The sequence below is a fragment of the Phoenix dactylifera genome, chromosome 2 (genome assembly GCF_009389715.1).
Source record: "Phoenix dactylifera cultivar Barhee BC4 chromosome 2, palm_55x_up_171113_PBpolish2nd_filt_p, whole genome shotgun sequence".
NCBI lineage: Eukaryota > Viridiplantae > Streptophyta > Magnoliopsida > Arecales > Arecaceae > Phoenix > Phoenix dactylifera.
In genome coordinates, this window is record NC_052393.1 from 9,703,041 (window position 1) to 9,730,015 (window position 26,975).

Consider the following 26,975-nt stretch of genomic DNA (forward strand, 5'->3'; position numbering starts at 1 on the left):
CTCCGGCGTGCGATCCTGTGGCAGCGATTCCGACTCCTCTGCAGCGGGTGGCAGTGGCAGGAGGCGTCGAGGTGACATCAGCTGGTATGGCCTCGGACGGCAAGGTGGTGGAGGGACTTCCGGTTCTGCCGATGCAGTGTGGGGAGACACCACCGGACCTGCAAACTGGTGATTGGTCGGCGTCGGGAGTAGAGGAGGTGCTCTCGAGGTTGCCGGTGGAGCCAGCCCCTGGTGCTTCAACGAATGTGGTGCTGAGAGGCCTCCCGGGTCAGTCTGATCAGGGTTCCAGCTCCCCCATTCAAGCTCACGGGAGGGTGGTGGAACTGTTACGGGCGGTGATTCAGGATGCTGGGGTGGAGTCTGGGGACTCATCCAAACATGGTGGGGGTAGCCCAAGTCAGGGGCATGCCTCATCCTCATCCCATAGTTTTTAAATGAGAATACTAGCTTGGAACTGTAGAGGGGCGTCCAAGCCGTCTTTCTTGACGTCGTTCAAGAGATTAGTTCAACTTCATTGCCCCGAGGTTTGTTTTATTTGTGAGACGCGAGTCTCTGGAGAAGGCTTGTGCCGGGTGATGCGGAGGTTGGCCGTTGACTGGGAATCTTTTGTGATAGAGTCCCAGGGATTGTCTGGTGGTATTGTGATGCTGTGGAGACGTGGAGTGGCCTCTATAGAGGCATTTTGCAATTGCCCGCAGCAGGTTGTGATGGTCATCTCTGAACCGAATGAACCCCCATGGGTCCTGTGTGGGGTCTATGCCAGCACGGATTACCGCACTAGGAGACTTCTTTGGGGTGAGCTGTCTCGGTTGTTGTCCCAGGGGGTGCCGACGATGGTGGTGGGTGACTTCAACTGTATCCTTGCCCCCTCTGAGAAACGTGGAGGCAGAGCTTATTCGGATTCGGTGGACAGGAGGGAGTTTCGGGAGTTTATGAATGGGGCTGGCTTAGTGGATCTCGGGTTCACTGGGCCGCGCTTCACCTGGTGCAACAATCAGACTGGTCGCTCGAGGGTGTGGGAGCGGCTTGATAGGGCCATTGCCTCCCCGGATTGGATTCAGCGGTTCCCTTCCTATCAGGTTAGTCATCTTGCTCGGATTGCCTCAGATCACTGTCCTATTCTGATTTCTACAGTTTCGAGCTCCAGCTACCACAGCCCTTTTCGTTTTGAGAAGCTGTGGTTGTCTTACCCCCAATCTTGGGGAATAGTCAGAGAGGCTTGGGCCATGCCAGTTCAGGGTGATGCCATGCAGAGGGTGTCGCGGAGGCTGGAGCTCACCAAGCGTCGTCTTCGAAGATGGAACCGGGAGGTAGTGGGTAACATATTCCGGAAACTAGAGGAGGTGGAGGGCAGGATTGCAGATCTTCAGGGGAGGGAGGACTATGGTGGGGAGTTGGAGGAGGGTGAGATGTCGGATTTGCGACGCTATTTGGCATCCCATCATTCCTTGCTACATCAACAGGAGACAATTTGGAGGCAGAAGTCGAGGGTCCAGTGGGTCAAGGAGGGGGATCGGAACACTAGCTTTTTCCATCAATCGACGGTCATCAGGAGGCAAAGGAATATGATTCGATCGTTGAGGGTTGGGACGGGCCAGTGGGTGGTGGAGGACTCTGCAGTGAGACAGGTGTTGTTAGAGTTTTTCAGATCCAGGTGGACGGAGGTAGATGGGCCCTATGTATCGGATCAGCTTCCCAGGCCGGCAGTCCGTGTTGAGGAGTCAGAGAATGCAGCATTGATCCAGCCAGTTTCAGATAAAGAAGTGCAGGAGGCAGTGTGGTCCCTGGGGGAGGACAAGGCTCCAGGTCCGGATGGATTTCCGCCGTTCTTTTTTCGTAGATATTGGAGCATCATTCGGAGTTCAGTTGTGGAGGCTGTGCAGTTATACTTCGCTCGGGCGGTGATGGCGGATGCCTGGCAGGCTACTTATATAACCTTGGTCCCGAAGCGTCAGGATGCGGCGGAGCCGGGTCATTACAGGCCCATTAGTTTGTGCACCTCTTTGTACAAGGTAGTAGCGAAGATCATGGTTGGGAGAATGAGGGCCTTGTTGCCTAGCTTGATTAGTATGGAGCAGGGGGCGTTTGTGGGGGGGAGGAGCATTTCCGATAATATATTGCTAGCCCAGGAGATGATGGGAGATCTACAGCGCGCATCGAGGAGGCGTTGTTTGATGGCTGTGAAACTGGATATGGAGCGTGCTTACGACCGGATTCGTTGGGACTTCCTCAGGTGTGCTTTGGAGAGCTTTGGTTTCCATCAGATCTGGATTGACTGGGTCCTGGGCTGTGTGCAAGGGCCTAGTTTCTCCATCTTGGTCAATGGTACGCCATCTCCCTTCTTCAGAGCTACTATGGGGCTTCGCCAGGGATGTCCTCTTTCCCCATACTTATTCATTATTTGCTCTGATGTTCTCTCTCGTTGGCTACATGCTGCTTGTGAGGACCAGGGGCTGGCCGCCTATAGTCCAGCCCCTGGCGCCCGGCCCATTTCTCATTTGTTGTTTGCAGACGATTGCCTTCTGCTTGCTAGGGCGAGACCTAGTGAGGCCTGCACCTTCCAGAGAGTGCTGTCGGAGTACTGTGAGGCGTCGGGCCAGAGGATTAATCTCCAAAAGTCAGCCATATTCTTCAGTCCGAGCACGGAGCGGAGGGTGCGACGGGAGATCAGGGTGATTTTGGGGATGCAGGAGCAGGAGGGGGCACTAGATTACCTGGGAGTTCCCATTACTGGGAGGAGGTTGCGGGTGGCGGAGTGTTCCACACTGGTGCAGAGAGTACAGAGTAGGCTTGAGGGTTGGAGGGCCTCATCCCTCTCTATGATGGGCAGGCTGACGCTGGTCAGGTCAGTGCTATGCTCCATGCCGGTTTACATTATGGCCCACACAGTTGTGCCGAAGACAGTGCTGGTAGGGATTGAGCGGCTGATGCGGAGCTTCCTGTGGGGCTCTTTGGGGAGGGGCCATGGAGTTCATCTAGTGGCCTGGGAGAGAGTCTGCACGCCTTTGAGTGAGGGTGGCCTAGGGGTACAGTCTCTCCTGGCTAGGCGTGAGGCACTCTTGGCGAGGCGTGCTGTGCAGCTTGTTTTGGAGCCACATGGACTATGGAGTCAGGTCATGTCAGCGAGATATGGTCCAGCAGGCTTAGTGGGCCAGGTGAGGGGTAGCCGGAGGAGTTCCTTTATGTGGCGGGAGATTGGGAGGTATCTGCCTATGGCTCAGGCACACTCCAGGTGGTTGACTGGCGATGGCAGGTCCATTGATGTTATGGAGGACCCATGGGTGGATGCTCTCCCGCTGAGCTTGTGGCCGACGATGATTGGAGTTGAGTTAGCTGTGGGACTCCGGGTATGTGACCTCCTCGTGCCAGGCGAGAGGGAGTGGGATGAGGACAGACTGGGTCAGTTATTTGGGGAGCACCTAGTGGAGCGCGTTCGGGCTCTTCCCATCCCGGGGTCAGCTGGTCCGGATGTCAGGGTCTGGAGTACCACTTGTAGGACCAGAGTCAGTGTTGGTGATGTTTCTCGGGTTCTTCAGCAGGAGTCTGAGCTGAGTAAGGACTGTGGTTGGGTATGGAGGTTTGGCCTACACCAGAGGGTGGCACTGTTCCTCTGGAAGGTGGCCTGGGATCGCCTGCCGACTAGTTCAGAGTTGAGTCGACGGGGGGTCGGCATTTCCCCCTTGTGCACGCTCTGCGAGGTGGACGAGTCAGTGGATCATGTACTCTTCCAGTGTGGCTGGGCGAGGAGGACTTGGAGGCTGTCTGGGTTCTCGGAGGGTGTCTGGAGCCGGAGGGACGGCTTCCTGGAGGAGGTTCGGGGCTGGTCTAGATCCCCACCGATGCGATGTTTGGCCGTTAGAGCGGCATGTACAGCTTACCAGATTTGGTTGGCCAGAAATGGCCGTATTTTTGGTGATATCAGTCTGTCCCCGTGGTTTGTGATGGAGCGGGCTCGGGCGCAGGCAGCGGAGTTCCTCCATGTTGACTCAGACCTTGGACCTATGATAGCTCGGGACATCTGGGGCCCCCACTCTGCTTCGGCAGCTCCTCATGTGGTGTTTTTCACCTGGGAGCCCCCACCCCCGAGCTTCCTCAAGGTCAATTTTGATGCCTCAGTCCAGGATGGCGGCAGGAGGGGAGGTGCTGGGTTTGTCATCAGGGGCCCGGATTCCCGCTTGGTGGCAGCAGGAGGCTGTCAGATCTTCGACATCTCAGTTCCAGGGGCAGAGCTGCAGGCAGCTTGGATGGGGTTGCGATATGCGCGATCCGTTTTGCGGGCGAGCTCCATCATCCTGGAGGGAGACTCGGCCACTGTGATCAGTTGGGTCCGGAAGGGCCCGTATAGCGATAGGGCAGTTCACCCACTGCTCCGGGATATATGGTTGATGGTGAGGGGGGGGTGCTCTTTCGAGCAGGGCATGTATATCGGGAGGCCAATAGTGCGGCAGACTGGGTGGCGGCGTTTGTTGCGTGCCACTCAGGCGGCTCACTATGGGTCGGTGAGGGTGATTTACCTGGTGCTATCCGGGAGATTTTGTATGCTGACTCTTCTAGGTGCATTCGTACCCGAATAGTATGAATCATCGGTTTTAGCAAAAAAAAAAAAAAAGCCGGTAGGTTGGAAGCTAAGGAGACCGTTAGCCAGCCAGCCAGCAGTAGTTTGGTAACTAACAATAAATCTAGGATTAGAATTTTTCATTGGGGGCAATAAAACGTTGATGTTCAGTTTCCGCTCGTAACGGATCTGATCTATTCTAGCTTAGCCAGAACCACGGTTAAACAACTAATTGGTATGTGTGACACAGAGAAGTTTTTTCTTTCCCCCATATTTCGGTGCGAACCAGAGCTACCCTTTAAAAAAATATACAAGTAGGCAGTAAAAGGAGAATGGAGATGCTAAAACACATTGGATATGGTTAAAATGAGGTATCTCATAAACTACAACCAAGAGCAAAGAACTGCTGCAAATGCCTTCCGGCCTGGAGATAAACTTTCACATCTTTTCCCATCCTTGAAGAGGCACATTAGATGTAACCAGAGATGCGAAATACAATTGTGTGCAAATGAAAGGTATAGAAAGATACATTGTCAAATCAAATAGATTTGAAGAAAAAGATTCATGCAGCCGACTCTAGCTAGTCAGGGATTAAGACTCAGTTGAGTTGAGTTGGCTTGCACATGATACACGAACATATGTAGAACACGGGAGGTAGAACATCCTAGCTAAAACCATTGCATTGCTTCAGAATGCAGTAAACTATTGCATAATTCGTATGCTCCCATATACAAAAGATAAATGAGAATCGTAAATCAAACAAGAGTAGGGTCTGATATAGAAAATTCTCTGTATTTCTTTTCACGGATTGATTTTTTTCCCATCAGCATTCAGAAAAGCTTTTCCAAATATCCATTCAAGGTCCATTTGATAAACAAAAGAGATGTTAGCAACAAAGGATAACATTATAGAGAACGAGCATGGAGCAGCGGGGATGCCGCAGATGTGCCTCTTTTCAGTTCAAGAAATAGCATGGCATTATTGCAGATATGTAGGTCAGATGCCTGTGGAATCAGAGGTCTTAGAAGAGGAAAGTTGACCAATGCGTTTGATATATCTAGTGTCCCTTGAACTGCCTCTTTGTAAGTGATGGGGACTTGAAATGGTCATTTGCCCTTGAACTTCTTAGTTGCAAGTGACGGTGGAGCATTAATCCCCGTAAAAGCACATGCCAAAAAGCTGATACCAACATGCTAATGAACCTTGAACTTCTTAGTTGCAAGTGATAGTGGAGCATTAATCCCCGTTAAAGCACATGCCAAAAAGCTGATACCCATGCGAAGCATGTTGGAAAAATTAATGCACATGCAGAGACTTAGGCCGCGTGCGTGCCCGCCAACGGGCGCCCATTAGCGCCCGTTGGGACTTACATGGACACACGCCAGCAAGCGCACGCTGTTGCCAGCATCCGCGGGCGCTAGCCAACCACGTCCGCTAGCCGCGAGATGACCGCCGACGCGTCTGCAAAAATTACCTAAATGCCTCTGCCCAAAATTCTATAAATACCTTTCATTTTTTCTTCTTTTGGCACACGAAAAAATAGAAAAAAAATTTGGAGAAAAGTTCTTCCTCCTCTTAGCCACTTCTGGTTTTTATTTTTGCAATTTTGTTCAGCAAAGTTTATTTTATTCTTTTTATTTCGTTCTTTGCTAGATCTGCAAATCCGATCAGGTTCGATTTGGCTTCTTCCGAGACGTACCGAAGAAGAAGTTTAGGATCATCGTATCTCTGAGAAGGATTGCCAAGAGATCCGTACGTAGGGGCAAACACTTCTTTGGATTGTTAGCAATACATCACCTAAATAAGCAAATCAAGCTATAATTGCAATTAATAGAAAAACTTAACATGAATAATATATATAGAAATGTTTGCCCCACGTACGGATCTTCCGGCAATTCTTATCAGAGATACGACGACTCTAAATTTCTTTTTCGATACGTTTCGAAAAAAACCAAATCGAATCCGATCGGACTTACAGATCTAGCGAAGAACGAAATAAAAAGAATAAAATAAACTTTGGGGAACAAAATTACAAAAATAAAAATCAAAAGTGACTAAGAGGAGAAAGAACTTTTCTCCAGAATTTTTTTAGTATTTTTCTCTATTTTTTCGTGTCCGAAGGGAGGAAAAACAAGAGGTATTTATAGGATTTTGGGCAGGAGCATTTAGGTAATTTTTGTTGATGCGTCCGTGGTCATCTCGTGGCCAGCGGACGCGGTTGGCCAGCGCCCGCGGATGCTGGCAACAGTGTGCGCTAGCAAGCGCCAGTGCGCGCCCGCTGGCGCGTGCCCACGTAAGTTCCAGCGGACGCCAATAAGCGCCCGCTGGCAAGCGCGCACGCGGCTCGAGACACCGCACGGGAATTAATTTTTATAACAAAGCATAAAATGGCACAGTTCAGATAGTGGTGCATCAAGAGGAAATTTCCTGCCCTTCTTTGTACACGAACAGAATTGGTGGATCAGCATGACAGTCAGGGACAACTGTGTCTATTGCTTGTGCTTTCTCATGGATTCTCTTCTGCCTTCCCTTTTAAATGTTGTCGTCCTTGCAGAAACTGCTGCAAAGCATGTCCGGGATTCAATTTTCTCCTCTTTGAATAAAACATAAAGAGAATACGAAGGTATCAAGATGATTAGGCCTCGTACCTTTCTGAAAAATCTTGCACCCTTCTTTCCCATTCCTGTCCCAGCAAGGTTCATGTCAAGGACAGATTTAGAATCAGGCCTCCACTTCAACTCTTTAAGCACAGAGAATAAGCTTGCCAGGGCAGGGGTGACTTCATCATCCTTCACTTTATTGCACGAAATAACTACAAGTCTTTGCAAATCCTTCCAAGACAAGATTACCAACTCCAGACCTTCTGTAGTTAACAAGGAGCATCCCTCCAATGATAGAAATTTCACCCACCTGTAAAGCAATATAAGTTAATTATAGTTTCAGAAAGCAAACAGTTTAATACCATCACACATTTAACCACAATAATGTAATAGAATAACTAGTTGCTATAATCAGTCCAGTTAATGTAAAGCCGAAAATAAGCCAAAAGCTATATCACAAGGCAGCCCAACATGGAAACATAAAAAAGAAATACAACAAAAAAAATCCATAACATATTTACCAAGTTCTGCAACTTTCTAGAACTCATTGTGAGCAGAATACTGAAGGCGTGATAATAGCCAGTATATGGGCATCATAAATAGCCACACCATGAAAATGATATGGTATAAACAACTATTTTTCCAACAATATACATGTTCAACTGACAGCAATATGGAAGAAGGCTAGAACTCTATATGCTATCACATTATGCATTCAGATATATACCTGAAGTTGAGCATTTTTTTCATTATATGGTTTCTTTTCCTTTTTGCATTCACTAATATCAAATTTATGACTGCTGATGGAAAATGAAACAATATTCTCCCCTGGGGAACTCATCTTTAAAACTCATTTTGGTAAATAATTTAAGGTTTTGCCTAAATGGATTGGCAATAACTAGTAAGTTTCAACTAAGAGTGTACAATTACCAAGTCTCTATGTTTTTACAAGAACAATGAACTACCTTTCGGCAACATCATTAAATATAATGATCTTTTTGAATTGCACCGACGACCAAAATCTCAAATTTTTAGTCCACAAAGATATAGTCGATTTGTTTTTTTGAATATATTATTTTCATTGAAGTAGGTGGGTCTGAAGTAAGGTCATTAAATAATTTAGAATTTGTGACCCATCCAATATTAACAACTTCCAATTGAAATAAGAAAGGCTGGAATAAGAAATTTATCAAATTCTATCATATCAGCGAAGAAAACTTCGTCACCAACTCCAACTCTCAAAAATGAAATTCAGGCCTTTCACTAGCATCAAACTCTAGAAATCTGAGACAGATAATGAACCTAATACGGTAGGCCCCACAGAGACATCAATAGAAGTACTCAAGAAACTAGAAACCATTTACTAAAATTAGAAAAGTAGAAACAAATAAAATCTCCTCTTCAGACATCTTGCACCCCTAATATTGTATCCTCAAGGTGAAGATAGAGGTTAGCTATTGTACAACAGTTTGCATCTTGAAAGTCACTTTAATTTCCTGCTAAGGATGAATACTTCCCTAGACTGGCAATGGCCATATTCAATACATATCTGAACTTGATACCACTAGGATACAGTCTGGCATGTGTCAGATACATTCTAACAATGGCCATTTAATTTTAAAAAAAATGAAACAAAATATGATGAGGAGACAATCTAGATAATTCACAAATGCATATTGCATACTTTGGGGGCTAGAGGGACTATGCATCGAGTGGCTTGGGCAGGTTCAACACCTAGATCCATGATATATTGAGACAGACAAAACCCTCCAAACCCACTGTGAGTAACCTACCAAAAGAGAGAAAGGAAGGGAAGAAAAGAAGAGAGAAATAGTTGCATATCATGTCAGGTCACTAGCAACATGACTAGCCAGCATTGTCAGACAAAGGACATATCAAGAATTACAAAATGTTCACAAAAAAAATGAGGGAAGAAATTTCCAACACGATTAATATAATGAAAGCAGGCTAGCACAAATTTTTAAAGTACTGATTTCAATCTCAACAATTTCTTATTACACATGCCAAGGTAATATTCTCCACATGGTATATGAATGTTAGCTTGCAAAACCTTGGGACAGTTATAATTCAAACTAAAATGTATGAAAAGGCTCTGAAGACAATTACCTACATGTAGCATTTAAAGTTTTTGGACAATCTCATGTCATTAGGTGCTTTGGAATTCAGACCAACTAAAATGTCGAAACATCGTAATTAGTCAGATGTTGAAGAACTTAATTCTGATAATGAAAATTGGAGGCACGTATGTCGCCCCAAGTGACACTCCACAAATGTAATCAAGGTTTTGGCATCTGCAAATCATGATTTCCACTGGAACTAGGTCAGATATATGAAATCCTGCATGATTGTCATCTGGATATTTTTTGTCTAGTTCTCCTAAAATTTCTGATGGCTTATGTTGTCCTCGAAGAAGGCGTCATTCCAGAAAACTATAATGCACTTTTCCAGGATGTTGGAGCATAAATTTCCACGGTATTTTACTGGTGTTGACTCTTTTTTTCTATTCTAAAATATGTTGTATTAGCTTGTTGATATCATCCAGCTTTGAATAAAGCACAATTGTTTTTCATCCCAACATCCTGAGTGTGCTTGCACTAATGATGGTACAATCCTAGAACCAATATTGGTAACCAAGGGACAATCAAGAGGATAATATGATGTCCAACTAATTTTTCATTAACCATGGAATAAGAGCTATGTAATAGGAATTCACAATTGCCCATATGGGTAGAAAAGCTTTGTTTCAATGTCATCTTCTTTTCCCCCATTGGTTTTTTACTGTTTTATAAAACAAGTGTTGGCACTACAATGAGCATACCACCAAAAACCAAACAATCCCAGAAGAGTACTAAAACATCGTTCAAGAAGCAGCCAACTCTAGGAATTCCTTATCAGAATAGTCAACTATCTCAAGTACCCAACACACCAAGACCAAGAAAGAAACCACAGTTCCAAAACAACACTATGCAAAAAGCTTTAGTGGATCACAAGATTACAACATCTAATGATGATTTTTATATCAGATATATCCCTCAAAATTCGTGACATGCCTTTTTTAATATATTACTATGATTCCCAGATCTGGCAGTGGTGAAAGCCTTGTGCATCGGGCTGCCCTTTTTCATGAGTGTTATTCATTGTATCCTGTAAATTGATATGAATGCTTGTTCAAGCATGAAATGAAAACAGATTATCTATCATGTATGTTTCTTGGATAACCTTCACAATCCCTATGTTGTGCAGAATGCCATCTTCTCCAAATCCATAGATATAGAATTTAGTGTTACAGTAATATATATGAAGACAATGATGTTTACATATATAAGCATATCTTCAAGATTATATCAATTGTTAAGATAGTAAAGTTTGGAAATGATGCTTTGGTTCTTACAAGTTCGTATTGAAATTTACGAAACAATGTCATCATAATGCCAAAAGATAGCATAGATACACCATATCTGATGCATGTTTTATAAATACAAATCGATCCATTAAATTGGCCCTAGCTAAGGCTAATAATGATTGAAACCTTCATCTGTTGTGCTTCCTATATATGCTTTATATTTCTTTAATGCTTTCAGTACTATCATGGATTAGATATAACAAAAGAATATAAAGAACCATCAAATTCTCTTATTAGATCTAGCATGAAACAAGTGTAGAAAAAACACCAATTAGTGCAAGAGGAATCTACAAGACCCTATATATGAATGATAAAGGAATCTACAAAACCTACCCCAACCGATAGATAGGATATGCAAAGGTTTGCATCGATGGAGTAGTTATTAACAGTAATAAAATGTCATGGACTAAAAGAAGCGGAAAGGCGACACGAATAATGAAAGCAAAGCTTTTTTTATCACTCTGGTTCTACTGCACCTTTATGATGCCAATTTTGAGTCATTAAGAAAATATTCTGCACTGCTGGAGGAGCACCTAACATGCAGACCTTCACCTAGCTATCAGTGGCGCATAATCTTTTGAATTCTTTTTTAACTAACAGTAGTAATTCAGGCATGAATTACGCTACCTCAGAAATATTTTATAACACTAACTACAAGGTCAAAAGAAGATGAGGGGATGGTGAGTGTCACGCCTCAAATCCGGATCATGACACGGCCGTGCTATTGCAATCTTATGCACACAATAACACGAAGCCACTTAAAATTTCATAATGAAAATAAATAGTTTCATTTACTAATGTCATAACATTGTTCATGAAGTTGGAACAGTACAGAACTTCTAAAATTTAATTATTACATAATATTTTCAGTTACCCCAACCCTGAATAACACCAAGCTTCCTGCTCCTAGTAATCTTATTCCTCTGTAGAAAAAGAAGATAAAAAAATATGAGCTACACAGCTCAGTAAGTAACCAAGTACTATCTTATTGGATCAAGCATAATTATGCCAATGCAGTGTTTAAGAAGCTAACGGTTATGGCAAAATAAAGCATTTTATAGATGATATACACAAATCAGGTCATAAAGCAATGAAAGTTCATAAATATGAATATGCATCATATAAAATTCTTGCCATTATTCATGTTTTGAAATCCGTACTTGTCATAATTCATGCTTTGAAATCCGTACTTGTCATAATTCATGCTTTGAAATCCGTACTTGTCATAATTCATGCTTTGAAATCCGTACTTGTCATAATTCATACTTTGAAATCCGTACTTATCATAATTCATGCTTTGAAATCCGTACTTGTCATAATTCATGCTTTGAAATCCGTACTTGTCATAATTCATGCTTTGAAATCCGTACTTATCATAATTCATGCTTTGAAATTCGTGCTCTCAGATAATAGTGCAGCTATGATCACTATTATTACCCGTGACAGGGCCATAATCTTTACCAACTATTATTCCCCGTTGGCAGGGTCTAAGCCAAGCAATTATAACCCACTGGCGAGGGCCGTATGCCGAGCTACTATAACCCGCTGGCGAGGGCCATAATCTTTACCAACAATTATTTCCCGTTGGCAGGGTCTACACCAAGCTACTATAACCCGCTGGCGAGGGCCGTATGCTGAGCTATTATAACCCGCTAGCGAGGGCCGTCTGCCGAGCTATTATAACCCGCTGGCGAGGGTCGTACATAGCAATCTGAGAGTTCATAAATCATTATTCTTTTTCTTTCATAAATCATAAGCATCATAAATAGGTTGGAAAATGATAAATGACATCATATAATTTAAAATGCATAAACATGCCTCAAATATCATTTTTTATGCAGTCTAACATAATCATAATTTCATAACTCATACAATATTAAATATTCATGAAGGATGCTCTTTAATCAAATTCATGAATCATATGCAATCATATACTTGATCCTAATTTTGAGAAAATATAGCATATCAAATACAATTTCATAATTTCATACTTACAATTAAACAGTAAATTGGAAATCAATAAGATGGTGCCAGGGTTACTTACAGCAATTTGCTTTCCAATTTCTTACGTCCGGGTGACAAATCCTTGATCACATAAATTAATCACATAAGGGTCACATTAATTCCTATTTATTTCATAATTTTCTAATTTATCATAACATGAATTTACTTGCTTGGATCTCAAGTCTAATTTACCTAATTTGGAGCCCTGGGGCTCGATTTAGAACCAAATTGGGTTCACGTATGTCAATTGGGCTTTTAATTAAAGGATTAGGCTTGAGTCAGGATCAACCCGAGGCCAATTTGGTCTCAAATTAGTTGATTTGGGCTTGAATTGGGCCTGATTCATATTCAATTGGGTCTGCTGGAACTAACCCAGCTTAATTGGGTTCGAACTCAAATCATTTTGGGCTTAACTAGTTTTAGATCTGAACCCAGATCCAACCCATTAAGCCAGATCCATTAGGATCTTTTCTTTTTTTTTTTTTTTTCTTTTTCTTTTCTCCCCTGTTTCTTTTCTTCTCTTCTCCTTTTTCCTTCCCGAAACTTCTTCTCCTTCTCTCTTCTTTCTTTTTCTTCTCCTCCTCTTCTCTTCTTCCTTATTCTTCTTCTCTTCCTTTCATCTCCTTCCCGAAGCTTTCCCTTCTTCATCTTCTCCTGCAATCAAGGGAGGGCGATGGAGTTCTCGGGAGGGGCCGACCCCAAGGCCGGCGGCACCGTAGTCAAGGATCCACCGCTAAGTGGCCTTTCCCTCCTCCTCCTTCTTCTTCCCTTCTTTTCTTCCTTTTGTTCTTCTCTTCTCCTTTTTTTTTTTCTCTTCTCCCTTCCCTTCTTCTCCCACGGTTAGAGCAAGGAACAACCCCTTACCGGGGCTCGGGAGAGACGAGCAACGGCCGACGGCGCTCGGCGGCCGGCCTGCGGCGCCCACGGTCACGCCCGCGGCCGTGCCTGCAGTCGTGCCCGTGGCTGTGCCCAGGGCCGCTTCGGCGGTCCGTGGCCGCGTCGGCGTCCCGCATCCCATGGCCTGCGGCCGAGCCGGGCGGTGCCTGTGGCCGAGGGTTGGACGCCGACGACCACAGGTACGTCTCTCCTCTCTCTATCTATGATTCTTCTTTTCTTTAGTCTTGTTAACATGAGGTAAAAATAAAACAGGGGTTAGAGTTACCTCGCTCCGGAGAGAAGCTGCGGCTACTTTCTCCGACGGCACTGGTTGGGGGCCCCCACGTGGGCACTAGGTGCCTCACGTGCCTCGCAGAGGCGGGGGCGTGACATTTGGTATCAGAGCCGAGGACGGCTCTTGTCCGATGGTGGGAAGGGTGTGAGGCCCAATAGTCCCACATCGGAAAGACTCGTTCCAGAGCCTGGGCATATGAGGCGGGTGTCTCCAAATCCTGCAGACGCGTTTTGGGTGGAAAACAAAACCGGGGAGGGGTGAAGGACGCTTGCGTGAAGCCCCAGAACCGGACAATATCTGGCAGGGGAGCCCTGTGTTCCCCCCTCATGTGGCCCCCACGTGGGCACTGGGTGCCTCACGTGCCTCGAGAGGCGGGGGCGTGACATTTGGTATCAGAGCCGAGGACGGCTCTTGTCCGATGGTGGGAAGGGTGTGAGGCCCAATAGTCCCACATCGGAAAGACTCGTTCCAGAGCCTGGGCATATGAGGCGGGTGTCTCCAAATCCTGTAGACGCGTTTTGGGAGGAAAACAAAACCGAGGAGGGGTGAAGGACGCTTGCGTGAAGCCCCAGAACCGGACAATATCTGGCAGGGGAGCCTCGTGTTCCCCCCTCATGTGGCCCCCACGTGGGCACTAGGTGCCTCTCGTGCCTCGCAGAGGCGGGGGCGTGACAGTGAGAATCCAACAGATGACTTTTAGGCTGAATTGTATCTCCACCCGCAACCACACCATTTATCTGCTGCGAAGAAGCCACAATTAAATTCTTACATCTTGCAAGGCCATCAAATCATCAGGCTTGTAAAACTTACCAAACTAACCTAACACTCAATAATGATGAGAAACCAAAAGACAAACAAAAAGGCGAGGGAAGCTTGAGAAGAAAATTGATACCTGCCGATGCTCGTGATCCTGAACATTTCATCGTCCAGTCCCCAGCAATCCTGAAACATGATCTCCCTGACCGACTCACACACCATAAACAGCGCGTGCAAGCTTCTCTTATCTCGCAGCTGGCACCGCTGCAATTGTAGCCGCTCGATCGTTGGGCACGACCCCAGGTGCTCCTCAGGCCCCGGATCAGTGTCAATCTTCTTGCAGCTCTGCAACCTCAGAGTCTTGAGGTTCTCACAGAAGGACAGCGCCGCCATCCACCCGCCATCCATCCGGTGATCGCAGATCGTCAGCTCCTCCAGCATCAGGCAGCACCGCCCGACTGCCGAGATCCCATCATAGCTCCCCTCGCAGCCGCTGAGCTCCAGCTTCACCAGCCGCTTGCACCCATTGGCCAGGATGGTAAGCCCGATGTCGGTGACCCCGGGCCCACCATAGAGGCCCTCCACGGACCCCACCAGCCGCAGGATCTGGAGGTTCTTGAAGGCGGAGATGGGGCCAAGGGCGAGATCGGTGCACCGGTGGAGCTCCAACTCCTGGAGGGTGGCGCACTCGCCGGCGACCGTCAGGAGGGAGGACTCGGAGGCGGCGGAAACGAGGGCGAGCTTCCGGAGGCCCGCACAGCCGCGGGCGAGGGCCTCGAGCCCGCGGTCGATGACATCGGTGGGGAGGAAGCGGCACCCGCCGATGGGGGGCTCCGCATGGGGGTCCATGCGGACGGAAACCAGGCCGCGGGTGAGGACGCCGCCGCCGGTGGCGGTGCAGGAGGAAGGGGAGGCGAAGGATGCGGGGACGAGGTCGACGTCAGTGAGGTCGGGGAAGCGGAGGGGGAGGCGGTGGTAGAGGAAGGGCCAGTCAAGAAGGGTGAGGGAGCGGCGGAGGCGACCGAGGAGGCGGAGCCATCGCTTGCAGACCAGGGAGGCAGGGCTATGGAGGGGGTCGGGGAGGGCGGCAAGGATACGGAGGAGAAGCTCGTCGGAGAGGAGGGCGGTGAGGTCGGGGCCGCCCGCTGGTGGCGGCGGCATCGAGGCCGGGATTCCGGCGGGGAAGGGCTCTAGGGTCAGGATTTGGTCTCCGAGCTGCATCTTGAGGACCACATGCTTGAGGGGCTTGTCGCCGAACCAGAAGTCAGGCCAGCTCGACAGGCGGCGTTGGGGGCTCTGCTGATGCATCTAGGACTGAGGCGGGTCTCTCCGGCGGCGGCGGTATAGGTGAGCGGTGGTCTGGTGCTCCGCCGGCACATCGCCTCGTCCTCTGGTTCTCGCTGCGCCCTGGTACCACCACGGTTTCTTGCTTCCCTTCGCTCCCTTCCGTTCAAACTTTTTCTCTCGAGTTAAAAATAAAATTGTTGCTAACAAGTTATTCTATTATTCCAGTCTAGGCAACGGATTTCTAAAAGAGGGAAGAGATAAAAAGCCTCAAGTGGTGGGGACTTTCATCGCTTTGTCTTATTTAATTTTTCTTCGTTTGTCTCATTTGACGCGACGCTTGGAGCTGCCGCCGAGCGGGGATTTTTTTATTCCTGCTCCGAGCGGGGATGGGACGAGAATTCGGGATAAGGACGGGATTGCCCCTCTGGTCCAGGAGATTGAAGAGACTTTAAAAGGTTAATGGAATTGGCATGAAACTAAACAAGCTGATTGATAGCAAATATCAGCATTGGATGAAAGATAACTTGTTTTAAGAACAATACATTTATGGTAGTCAAAATAGTTCAATAATAATATAATTTCAAATTAGCTAGTAAATTTTATATAAAATGTGAAGGATATAAAAGTAAAACTATTCATTACATGCCATGTAAACTATAGAGCCCAAGTAAAGTTAGGTTTATTAGAATCATTCACATGAGTAGTTTATTATATGATCAGGTTGGTTTGGATTCCACTATTCATTTACAGTGTGCATATGCGGACTTCAAATGTTTGATGGATCCATTTCTGGGCCCATTCTTGGCCCACAGGTCTTCTGTCCATAGTGGGGAAGATGATGCAGAAATGGTTTGAAATTGTCCTGGGTTTATATGTTTCAATTATAGCCATAGGTTTGCTATAACCTTGTGGAACTGGCATGATGAAACATTACGCCTATGCAAGGGTGTAATCAAGTTGGGCTAGGTCAAGCCTTGGTCCAGTCAAGCTTAGCACGAAATTTGACCAAGCCTAGTTTCGAATCAAGCCAAACCTAAGTCTATTTCAGTTGCCTTGTGACTGTTAATGAGTTTGATTTAAGCTTATTTTATGCTTAAATCAAGTTAGATGCGGTCTTGATTCAAGCTTAATTTAGGCTTGATTGAATGATCAATTGTACACTATGTCTTTCAATGGTAGCCATAGGTTTCACTATGACTTTGTGGGATTGGCGTGATGAAACTCCACACATATGCAAGGCTGTGATCAAGCAAATCTAAGTTGAACCATAGATCGATCAAGCTTAAATGAAATTAATTTCGAGCTTGAAGATTGACATCACAGTTGAATTTATTATTTGATCAAGCCCGATACTAAATCAAGCCAAACCTAAGTCTATGTCAATCGGCTTGATGACCTTTAATATATTTGATTTGAGCTTACTTCAAGCTTCAATAAAGTTCGATTCTATCTTGACGCAAGTTTAAGTTAGGCTTGATTTAATGATCAATTATATGCTAACTATATCGAAGGTTAGCCATCGACTTGAATCTAACAATTGATTGTATGCAAGGTTCTAAGCCCTGTACCAACAAAAGGTGGGTGTGTCAGGTACCGAACCATGGATTGAACAGATAGAGAGAACCGATGGGTATATTTGTATATTCTAATTTTAAGTTTCCTATGATATTTTCTTATATACAAGTTATATTTTTGTAAGAAAGGATGCAAGAGTATCGAGCTAATTATCTTGGTAAAGATTTTGTCCATGTCAAAGATAGAAAAATGGATATTTATTATATAGATGAAAAATCATGCACTATCCAAGTTATGTATATAACATCTATACATTCATATTAGATTTTAAAACTAATTTGTTGTATAGATGACGTATTTTATTAAAATTTATACTAAATTGATATAAAGTTATATTCTAATTAATAGTTTTATCTTCTATATTTTGTAGGTATTGCACAAAAGGAAAGAATGGATGATGTAGAAGATCATTTCCCTTTGTATCTGAAGATATTTTTACACTTGTAGCTATTTTTTTCTTTTCTGAATACACTGATGAAAATGGAAACTTGATTATAGAGAAGAATTTTTTTTTAAACCTATTTTCAAGTATAATGTTTGGGCATAAATTCTAAAATGATTATAGGATTTTATAACACCATGAGAAATACGTTTTCAACTACAACATTCACTGCAAGGAAAAGGGCCTTACTTGACAAACTTTGTTGGTGGTCTTGCATAAGCTATATCTCAATTATGTGGAAACTACAATTTAAAGTATAATTTTAGTAACAGTATACAAAAAGGCATGAATAAAAGTAATTTGGGATGGTAGAAAATGTTTTATCAACATACACAAAATTATTGGCAAGCATAATTCTTCTGAACAATATTTTTATTACATGATAACTTGTTCACCTTTACGCCTCAAATATTGGTGAAGATAGGATTCTACTTCAAGTCATTTGGTACAACTGCCAAAATTTTTATTATTATTAAAATTATAATTAAGTATTTTTCATTGTCCAAAAAGCGTTAAATGTTTATATTGGTGGTGGGGAGTTTTTGTTGGAGGTGCCATCTGAAAAAATATTTTTTATAATTTTAATAATGATATACAGAAAGCCATTGACAAAAGTAATATTTTAAAAGTTAAATAAATTCAATAAAAAATGTTCTAATGTATATTTGAATTCCTATGCATCTATATTAACAAAAGAAATCCCAACCACAAACATGCTATTATACTTTGTTAAATATATTGTATTATTAAATGATTTATATCAAGAGGGTGCTCAAACCCTCGCCTCTATCTGCTATTAATGGCCTATGATAACCATGGATGATACTGCCTTTCTCATCACCTCCCTCCTCAAAAACCCTCATCCCCTCCCGACGCCTCCCATTATTATTGCCTTGTCCTCACCGCAAACCTACCTTGCCCACTCGCACCTAATCGGGATAGAAGGAAAAAAAAAAGAGAAAAGAGGCAACATAGCCGTTCTCATCTATGCTAGCCCCGAATCGGTTCATTCTGGTGCGAATCAATAACACTTGGGCTCGAAACCGCTCAATTAACAAGTTGTTCGAGCGGATCGGGTATCGCTCATCCCCAAACTGCCCCAAGATACTGCCTCACTGCTAATTGATTCCATCTCGGTGCAAATCATGCAATTTATACCAAACTAGGTGATTTTTCAATCCTTGGCTAAATATTATGTATCATAATATATTCTGTCAAATTTTGAGCCTCATTAGGCTATAAGCCGATTGATCTGTTTTTTTTCCCAAGCCTAGAACTTACTTTTGAATATATGGAATGATTCTATTGGAATTAAGCCCGATCCGTGCGTAGTTCAAGTTACTCAGATCAAATAGCAGTCCTGCCAATAGCATTGTGCTAAATGAACAGGTCCCGGCGGTCATTGCCTTGGTGGCTCGAGTTTTAGCCCACCAACCAACTCTTCTAGGGCTTGAGTAGAGGCGCTGTTGGGCTGGGCCCTCTTAGGCAGCCTGTCTAGGTGTCATTTCAAGCCTTGGATTACAGCATCAGCGCAAACGGTTCCAACACCTACACAACCTATAATTTACTCAAAAAGTAGGGCTCGTTTGGTTCGCAGGAGTAGAAGTGGAAAAAGTATGGTCAACGGAAAAGTAGAAAGATGCTTTTTTTTGTTGAATTTTTCAAAGGAGAGAGACGGAAAAGTTGTATTTCCGTAGAAATATGATTCCTATGTTTTATAGAAAAATCTTTTTCATGGTAAACATGAAAAAGTTACTTTTCCGTGAGCCGAAAATCAAAATATTTTTATTTTTTCTCAAAAAAGCCCTTCAGCATTAAATAAAGGATCCTTATTTGATCCAAAGCATTAAAGATCTAATTTTTATTAAAAGTATAATAGGAATTACACATAACTTTTACACGAAAGTGGATGATCAACCAAACATAAGTACTCTGTAAATCTGTCACTTTCTCATGGTCAATCAAATATGCCAAAAGTATTTTTTCAGGTATCTTTTTTTAGAAATCTGCTTTTTAAAAATTATATTTATACGAAAAAAAATGTTTTCTGCCAACCACCCCGTAATTAGAAGTTTCCATTCTCCTTCTCTTTTTTTTTTTTTTTGTCTTTTTGCATGCAAGAGTACGTACCTTTTGCATGATTGCGAAGTGCTTTAAAAAAACGTTCCCTGCCCACCATCTCAAATGATTTGATCTTTGCAACCGACTCTAGTTTGGGTAAGGAAAATGCTCTAGAGAAGCTGAAGTTTGCACGTACCGAACCAAGTCGCGGACCTGATGATGTTAATGTGGATCAAATCAGGTCGATGCTCAATTTTGAGATAGAGTTCAAATCCTCTACAATCTTAATGCTGAAATTGCTCCAGTTGAGGATCAGAATAAATTTTCTAGCTTTGCAATATAGATTCTTGTCCTATTTAATTAGAATGTCTGGATTAAAATAGAGAAAATTTGCAACTGGATCTTTGTAACCTATGAGTATTTGCCACGTACATACACAAGTTGGAGGAGAGTTTCCACTCGAATTTTATAGGATTGTTATCATTAAAGAACTATTTGACTAGATCTGGCAGGATAGACAAAGATTGGACCATCCCATGGTGGATTCAAGTGTGATGCAAGGAAAGCCGTTTACATGTTCATACAGAGAAATAATCATGCATAGAAGAACATGATGTTGGATCTGCTCTCCTCAATTTGGTGTTGAACTCGAAAGTTCTAGTCTCCAAACAATACCTGTTCGAATGTTGATCCCAGGCTTAGTCATGCTGCAGTAAAACTGGAAAAAAAAGTACTCTGTACCAAAACCAAAAAAAAATAGCAGTCACTGTTTAATATTTTATATGGGAGACCATGAATGGAAGATCGGTTCGAGCCAACTTCGCCCAAACCCCGGAAAAATCTAAACTCAACATGAATGCCAAAAATATATCCTATACATAGTATATCATATCGGTTTGGACCAAAACGTATCATATTATATTGATTCGATCGGTATTTATATTCAATATGTTAAAAAAAAATTTGTACCATATTATATTAATATTATACTAACGTAGCGTCGAGATGACGAATCTTGATACCATACCTACAACATAGCAGTCTATTACAGTGACGTACACTGCCCTTCCCGTGGCTCTCGGGCGCATCAAAACGAAGTATCATTGTATCTGGAACAAAAGACGATAAAATTGAGATGCAACGTTGATAAGAACGATCGACGAACAGCAACCAATATAGGTTCCCCACAGAACAGCGACCAGACGTCGGAGTAAAAGCGAGCGTCCAAATTATTAATTCACACATTCTGTAAGCTTGACGTGTGGAGTAGGAGAGAGCTACGTGCCCGCCACCCACAGCTAAAAGCCCAGGCCTCCTTCTCCCTCCCCTCTCTAGCTCTCTCTCTCTCTCAGTTCCTATCCTAGCTCGCAAGCCAACCACCCCCAGCTTTCCATGCTCATCAGCTTATGGTATCGCGTTACCTTTTTTGTTATCGCTCTCCGTTTCCTACGCCGCACACTGCCTCTCTCTCTCTCTCGTGTGCCCTTCGCTTCTTATGCCAATTGCTCATCATTTCTCGAGGTTCTACACTTCTATGTCCCTTTCTCCCCCTTCGTTACAGCCGAGACAATCGTTGGACGCAGTAGAAAGATCCCCCTCCCTCGACCCCCGGTGCTGCCACCAATAGAAAATCCAACCTCCAGTACCACTCCTTTACTAGATCTTGTACTCTCTCTCTTCACTTCAGTAGTCTATATCTAAATCAAAGAACAAGAAGAAGGAAGACAGAACAAGAAGGAGACGAGATGAGCCGGTGCGTTCCTAGTTGGGACCTCGATGACCATCCTAACCCACCACCTCTTCTTCCCTCCAACCACCTTCCATCGCGCGCCCCGCTCGTCCCCATGTCCGTTCTCTTCAATATCTCTGTTTATTTATTAAATTTATCAAGCTATCTATGAAGTTGTACCGCACAATATTCCTTCAATATATTATACTTTTAGGTCGGACTACGAGGTGGCAGAGCTGGCATGGGAGAACGGCCCCCTTGTCTCGCACGGCCTCGGCCAGCATCGCATCGAGGAGACCATCCCCAAGGAACCCTCCTCCTCCGCGGCTGCCGCCGAGTGGGAAAAGCCGCGGCCGAGCGGCACCCTGGAGGCCGTCGTGGACCAGGCCGCGGACGCCCAGCTCCTCCCCCCGACCCCAACCCCCGACCTCGCCGCCTGGCTCGCCGTACCCCAAGCCCACGGCTCCACCCAGGCCGTGATGGATGCCATCGTCCCCTGCACCGCCGCCCCGCGCGACGACGTCGCCGACCCGGAGATCGGGAGGAAGCGGCCGAGGGTCGGGGAGGGCGGGCGGGTGTGCGCGAGCCGGGGGAGCGCAGCGGTGCCCGGGGCGGGGAGAAGAGGGGAGAGCACGCAACCGACGCTGGACACGTGCGGGGGAGACGACGTGGGGTTCACTGCCGCCGCCAACTCCGCCTCGCCGTCGATGGCGGAGGGGGAGGATGACCGGTCGCCAGAGACGGAGAACACAAGCTCCGGCGGCGGCGTTGGCGGCGGGGTAGGAGGACGGCGAAGGCTGCTGGCTTTTGACGACCGCGACTCTGTCTGTCACTGCCGGCACTCTGAGGCAATCCTCTCTCCCTTCCCTCTTCAGTTCTTTCCACCTTTTAGAATCAAACTAAGTTATAATAATTGAAAAATTCAGTTTATTTTTTTGTCATGTATTTGTGTACTTATTTATTTTATTTATTCATGGTTGGTGCGGTTTTTGGTTGTGCAAAGGCGGATGGCGGCGGGGTATGCGCCGATGAAGAGAAGGTAATGAAAGAGAGTGCAGGGAGGAGGGTTTCAGCCTCCACCAGGAGGAGCAGAGCTGCCGCCATTCATAACCAGTCCGAACGTGTAAGAGAAGCGATACGCATCCCTGTTTTATTAGAATTATTTTTATTTTTCATCAGCTAATTCAAATGTAGAGGAAAAAAACAAATTCCTAGATTTTTTTTTTTTTCTTTTTCTAAAACCGAATTGACAAGTGCTGACTGCCTTCTCATAGTAATAAGGACAAAGACATCATGTTTCATATCTGTATAAATTAATTTTAATCTAGCTATGGTACATAAGGTAAGATGCTGACTTATAGTTCTTAGAGGCCACAGCTAGCATGCAATATATGATCTACATCATGCTTGCCTATGCTTGTCCGCAACTAAATTTGCCCTTCTCTCGCCCTCTACATGGTTATAGTTTTAGGAGTTGACAGGTTAAGACTTAATTGACTGGCTTAAATGGGACCCACCATTCACATTGCATAGGACATGCAAAGACAAGATATTGGAAGACATGGCATCTTACCCCTACCCCTGGTTATCTTAAAATGAATTTTGATGGCAGTGTGGCCACAGACAGGAGGTCGGAAGGGGTTGGATTTGTTATCCGAGACCATTTTGAGAGTTTGGTTGCAACGGAATGCCGGAGCTCGACAGATCTCACGGTTGCTGGGGCAGAGTTGTGGACAGCTTGGGCGGGCATATCCTATACGAGGCGGGTGCTCGGGGCCGGGCGGGTGCATCTTGAGGGGGATTCCTCCATAGTCATAGATTGGATCCGGGATACCGATAGGTATGAAGATGGGCACCCGCTCATTCGGGAGACTCGCATATTAGCTATGGAGATGGATGAGTTTCAGGCCGTACACATTTTCTGGGAGGCGAACAGACTGAGTCGCCTCCTATGTTGCACGACACTTCCGGGAGTTCCACTGGACATCTACAGTAGAGCTACCGCCACATTTGGCAGGATGTACTCAAGTTAGAGCTATATGAATTGCCCTTTAAAAAAAAAAAAAAACATGGCATCTTCCATATAATATCTAATAATATTTACCACTAAAGTTTTGGCACATCAGCTCACAAAATTGTGTGTAATTTAGAAACATAGTCAAGCGTGTCTCTCCCGACCATATGATCAGTACTATTAATTAATAACCCTGCACCGTGCTATACTCATTGCATGTCTATTCCATGTTTGTTTGAGGGACCATATGATCGGTACAGAATTGTTCATTATATTTATTCCATGAGTAATGCTGACTGGCATTTATGTTTAGTGGATATGGGAAGTTTCTCTTGTCGCATGGGATGAGTGGGTTTGCGTTACTTGTAGGAATTTTGATATGATACGCCAGTTAATTAGATTGTAGGCTGAGTTACCAAACCATAGGGGTGACAAACTTCCCGGGTGCACTGATAAGCACCCTAAAGCCCTAATGCATTTTTTTTAATCCTTGGGCTTTTGACTATGTTTGGAATTGGATACGAACTAAATACATACACACACACACACACACACACACACACACACACATATATATATATATATATATATATATATATATATATATATATATATATATATATATATATATATATATATATATATATATATATATATAAGGTTGACTTAGATATAGAAGATATTATGCGGAGACATGTAAGAAATGACAAGTAATAGCTTTGCAGAAAAGAAGGAATAGGATCAACCAAAAGATGAAGACCTTACATAAGTTGGTTCCAAATTCAAGTAAGGTACATATTTATATTTTGACAATAGTTTGATCTATTTCCTCGTGTACCTATATGACAAGATGCGTTCCTTACTTTTCTATTTTTTATTTTTTATTTGTATTTCTTTCTTCTTCTGAAAGAGCGATAAAGCATCTATGCTAGATGAGGTGATTGAATATTTGAAGCAGCTACAAGCCCAGGTTCGGATGATGAGCAGGATGAGAACCATGATGATGCCGATGACCATGCTACAGCTCCAAATGTCCATGATGGCCCAGATGGCTCAGATGGGTATGGGAATGGGCATGGGCATGATGGACCTCAACTCCCTCATCCACCCGTCCGCCTTTCTCCCTCTCTCAACGGCCCATTGGGATGGCTCCGGCGACAAAATGCAGCAGCCTGGTGGCACCAACCTTGCCGAGCCCTTCTCGGCCTTCCTTGCCTCCCAAACAGCACAGGTATTCACTAAGGGATGCCATTTAGCTCCATTTCTTTTTTTATTTTGAGCAACAAGATGGAATTGCCGCCATCTATATATATATATATGGTTGAACCCAAGACTAAGGCCTCTCCCCAGCAGGAGACGAGCTTATTTAAGTCCTAGTAGTGATTTAGGTCCGTTGTTTTTGAACAGCAAATACTATATTTCCACTGCTTTTGATTAAAAAAATATTTTTTGGTAAATATAAAAAAATTACTTTTTTTCAATAATGTGGAGGTGAATATGATACACAATGTAGATTCGAGTTTGCCGCGAAATTGTCGCTTTATATGTGGTTTCTTTTGGAACTACTAAGTTTTTGCCGTGCAGGTGATATTTCTTTTTCTAAAGTGGCACTCTGTTATGTCTTTTTTGAGAGAGAATTCTTATGTAGAACCTTATACTAACAAATTTATGTAATTCCCTGCAGCCGCCGCCTCCTCCTCCGCCTCCTCCTCCTCCTCCTCCTCCTGCTGCTGCTGCTGCTGCTGTGGGCATGGACTTATACAACTGGATGGCCGCCCTGTATCAACAATTTAATCAGCAGCCTCCATCAGGCAATCCCAAGCCTTAGGCGCTGGTCTTGTATATTTCGGACTTCAGCTCGAGGCAGACGTGCATGGGGGCAGCCTACCATGCGGGTGTTAAGGCTTGAGATGGAACGTAATTTTAGATGATAGCTGATGATAAGACCTACCTGTCGTCGACTCGACGGCCAGTGCTTTGGCGTGGAAAATGGATCGACCGCGTTTATATTTTTGCCTTCACAAATCCATATGTGGCGTTCTGCCTTTGGACTCAATTTTGTGTGGCTGGACGCGAGACGTTTGATGGAAAAAACCATCAAGGGTTGCATCTTAAACACCATGGCGCAAGTAATGTGGAGACGATTAACTTCATGGTGACGATGACAGCCCTTGTGGAGCTGAAGGTCTTAGACGCTTCCACTTTTTGCAAAGAATTATCAGGTTAGAAGCAGAGGAGCCACTGGCATCTGATCTTTTTTCCAAGAGGAAAATTTTAGGACCCCTTTCTTTTCATAAGAGCTGTTATCATAGCATATTTGTTCGTCACTAGTCCGCGCGCGAGGGTTTCAAGCTCGTTCAAGAACTAGGATATACTTAACAGAATGCTCGTTCGAAGAGTATAGAAAAAAAAAGAAAGATGGGTGGCTGCACCCTAGGAATTTAAAAATCATGTGTAGGTGAGAGTAGAAAAAATTTATTCAATCCACTCAATTTGATTTTTTTTAAAAAAATTAAAAAATAGTAAAAGTAATATTTATTTTTTTTTTCTTTCATTGATCAAAAATTAAAATTAGGGTACATAGCTTTCATATATAATGATAAGTTACGTTTTTGTACAATTTAAGCTAGAATTTTCTCCTAATTCAAATAAAACTATCTTTTCAAAAATAGCCATTTTTTCAAAAATAGCCATACCCAATAAAAATATATACAAAAAGCTAAAATTACGTAGAAGGTAGTTTTCGATTTTTACATCAACTTTATCTTCTTTGCATTCCGTGATTTTTCTATGCTTGGTGGATACATTCGATCAAAATCCTTTTCGAAAAATTTTTTTTCAGTTCAACTGGTTTGTTTTAGGGCTCAAATGATGGAATTTTGAGATCTGATTGCTAAAGACATGGCTCTTCTTAGAATGCGGTGCTATGTTATAGAGCTCAAAAAAATATTTGATTTTAAAAAAAAATATTTCAATCAAATGTCATATGATCAAGTTATGACTTTTAGAAATTAGGCTCATAATTCGGCTTTCTGATATGATGGATCTTGCTTTTGGATACTGTCCAATCCTATTTGTAGTGACTAAAGTAATCCATATCGAATTTATTGATTCTCTCGATCAATTAGTAAGCCTTGGAATGAATACTCCAAATAAATGTCCAAGGTGCAAATTGCGGAGGGAGAAGCTTTTGTGGTTTTATTCTTATTGGTCCACAAATTCTGATGGCATGATAGGGTTCTATTATAAAAATCGGTCAGCATATTACAATATTGCCAAGATTGTGACAAGGAAATTAATTAAATCAACATCAAATGAATAGCAACAGGTGCTGGCCCAGATTCTTTGGTCATTCTT

At 43.9% G+C, this 26,975-nt stretch overlaps 2 protein-coding genes across 8 annotated transcripts; one reads left to right on the forward strand and one right to left on the reverse strand.

Moving 5' to 3' along the window:
• Positions 1 to 5,237: 5,237 nt before the first annotated feature.
• LOC103711681 (F-box protein At5g51370-like) lies at positions 5,238 to 16,255 on the reverse strand. 5 transcript variants are annotated; one of them, XM_039120585.1, is made up of 4 exons: positions 14,647 to 16,254; positions 11,437 to 11,502; positions 7,204 to 7,465; positions 5,238 to 7,115 (listed from the first exon to the last, which is right to left on the reverse strand). In XM_039120585.1, exons 1-4 carry the CDS (start codon positions 15,816 to 15,818, stop codon positions 7,062 to 7,064), a joined length of 1,554 nt encoding a protein of 517 aa, XP_038976513.1. In that variant the 5' UTR covers positions 15,819 to 16,254; the 3' UTR covers positions 5,238 to 7,061. The 5 variants fall into 5 exon arrangements, with proteins under 5 accessions (XP_038976513.1, XP_038976518.1, XP_038976523.1 ...); XM_039120590.1 differs by having other exon boundaries at positions 5,238 to 7,112; positions 14,647 to 16,248; XM_039120595.1 differs by lacking the exon at positions 11,437 to 11,502 and having other exon boundaries at positions 14,647 to 16,243.
• A 4,926-nt stretch (positions 16,256 to 21,181) lies between these two features.
• On the forward strand, positions 21,182 to 25,850 carry LOC103716568 (transcription factor UNE10-like). 3 transcript variants are annotated; one of them, XM_039120607.1, is made up of 6 exons: positions 21,186 to 21,721; positions 21,819 to 22,452; positions 22,608 to 22,727; positions 24,344 to 24,409; positions 24,529 to 24,849; positions 25,303 to 25,850. In XM_039120607.1, exons 1-6 carry the CDS (start codon positions 21,621 to 21,623, stop codon positions 25,444 to 25,446), a joined length of 1,386 nt encoding a protein of 461 aa, XP_038976535.1. In that variant the 5' UTR covers positions 21,186 to 21,620; the 3' UTR covers positions 25,447 to 25,850. The 3 variants fall into 3 exon arrangements, with proteins under 3 accessions (XP_038976543.1, XP_038976537.1, XP_038976535.1); XM_039120615.1 differs by lacking the exon at positions 24,344 to 24,409 and having other exon boundaries at positions 21,182 to 21,721; positions 24,577 to 24,849; XM_039120609.1 differs by lacking the exon at positions 24,344 to 24,409 and having other exon boundaries at positions 21,183 to 21,721.
• The last annotated feature ends 1,125 nt before the right edge of the window (positions 25,851 to 26,975 follow it).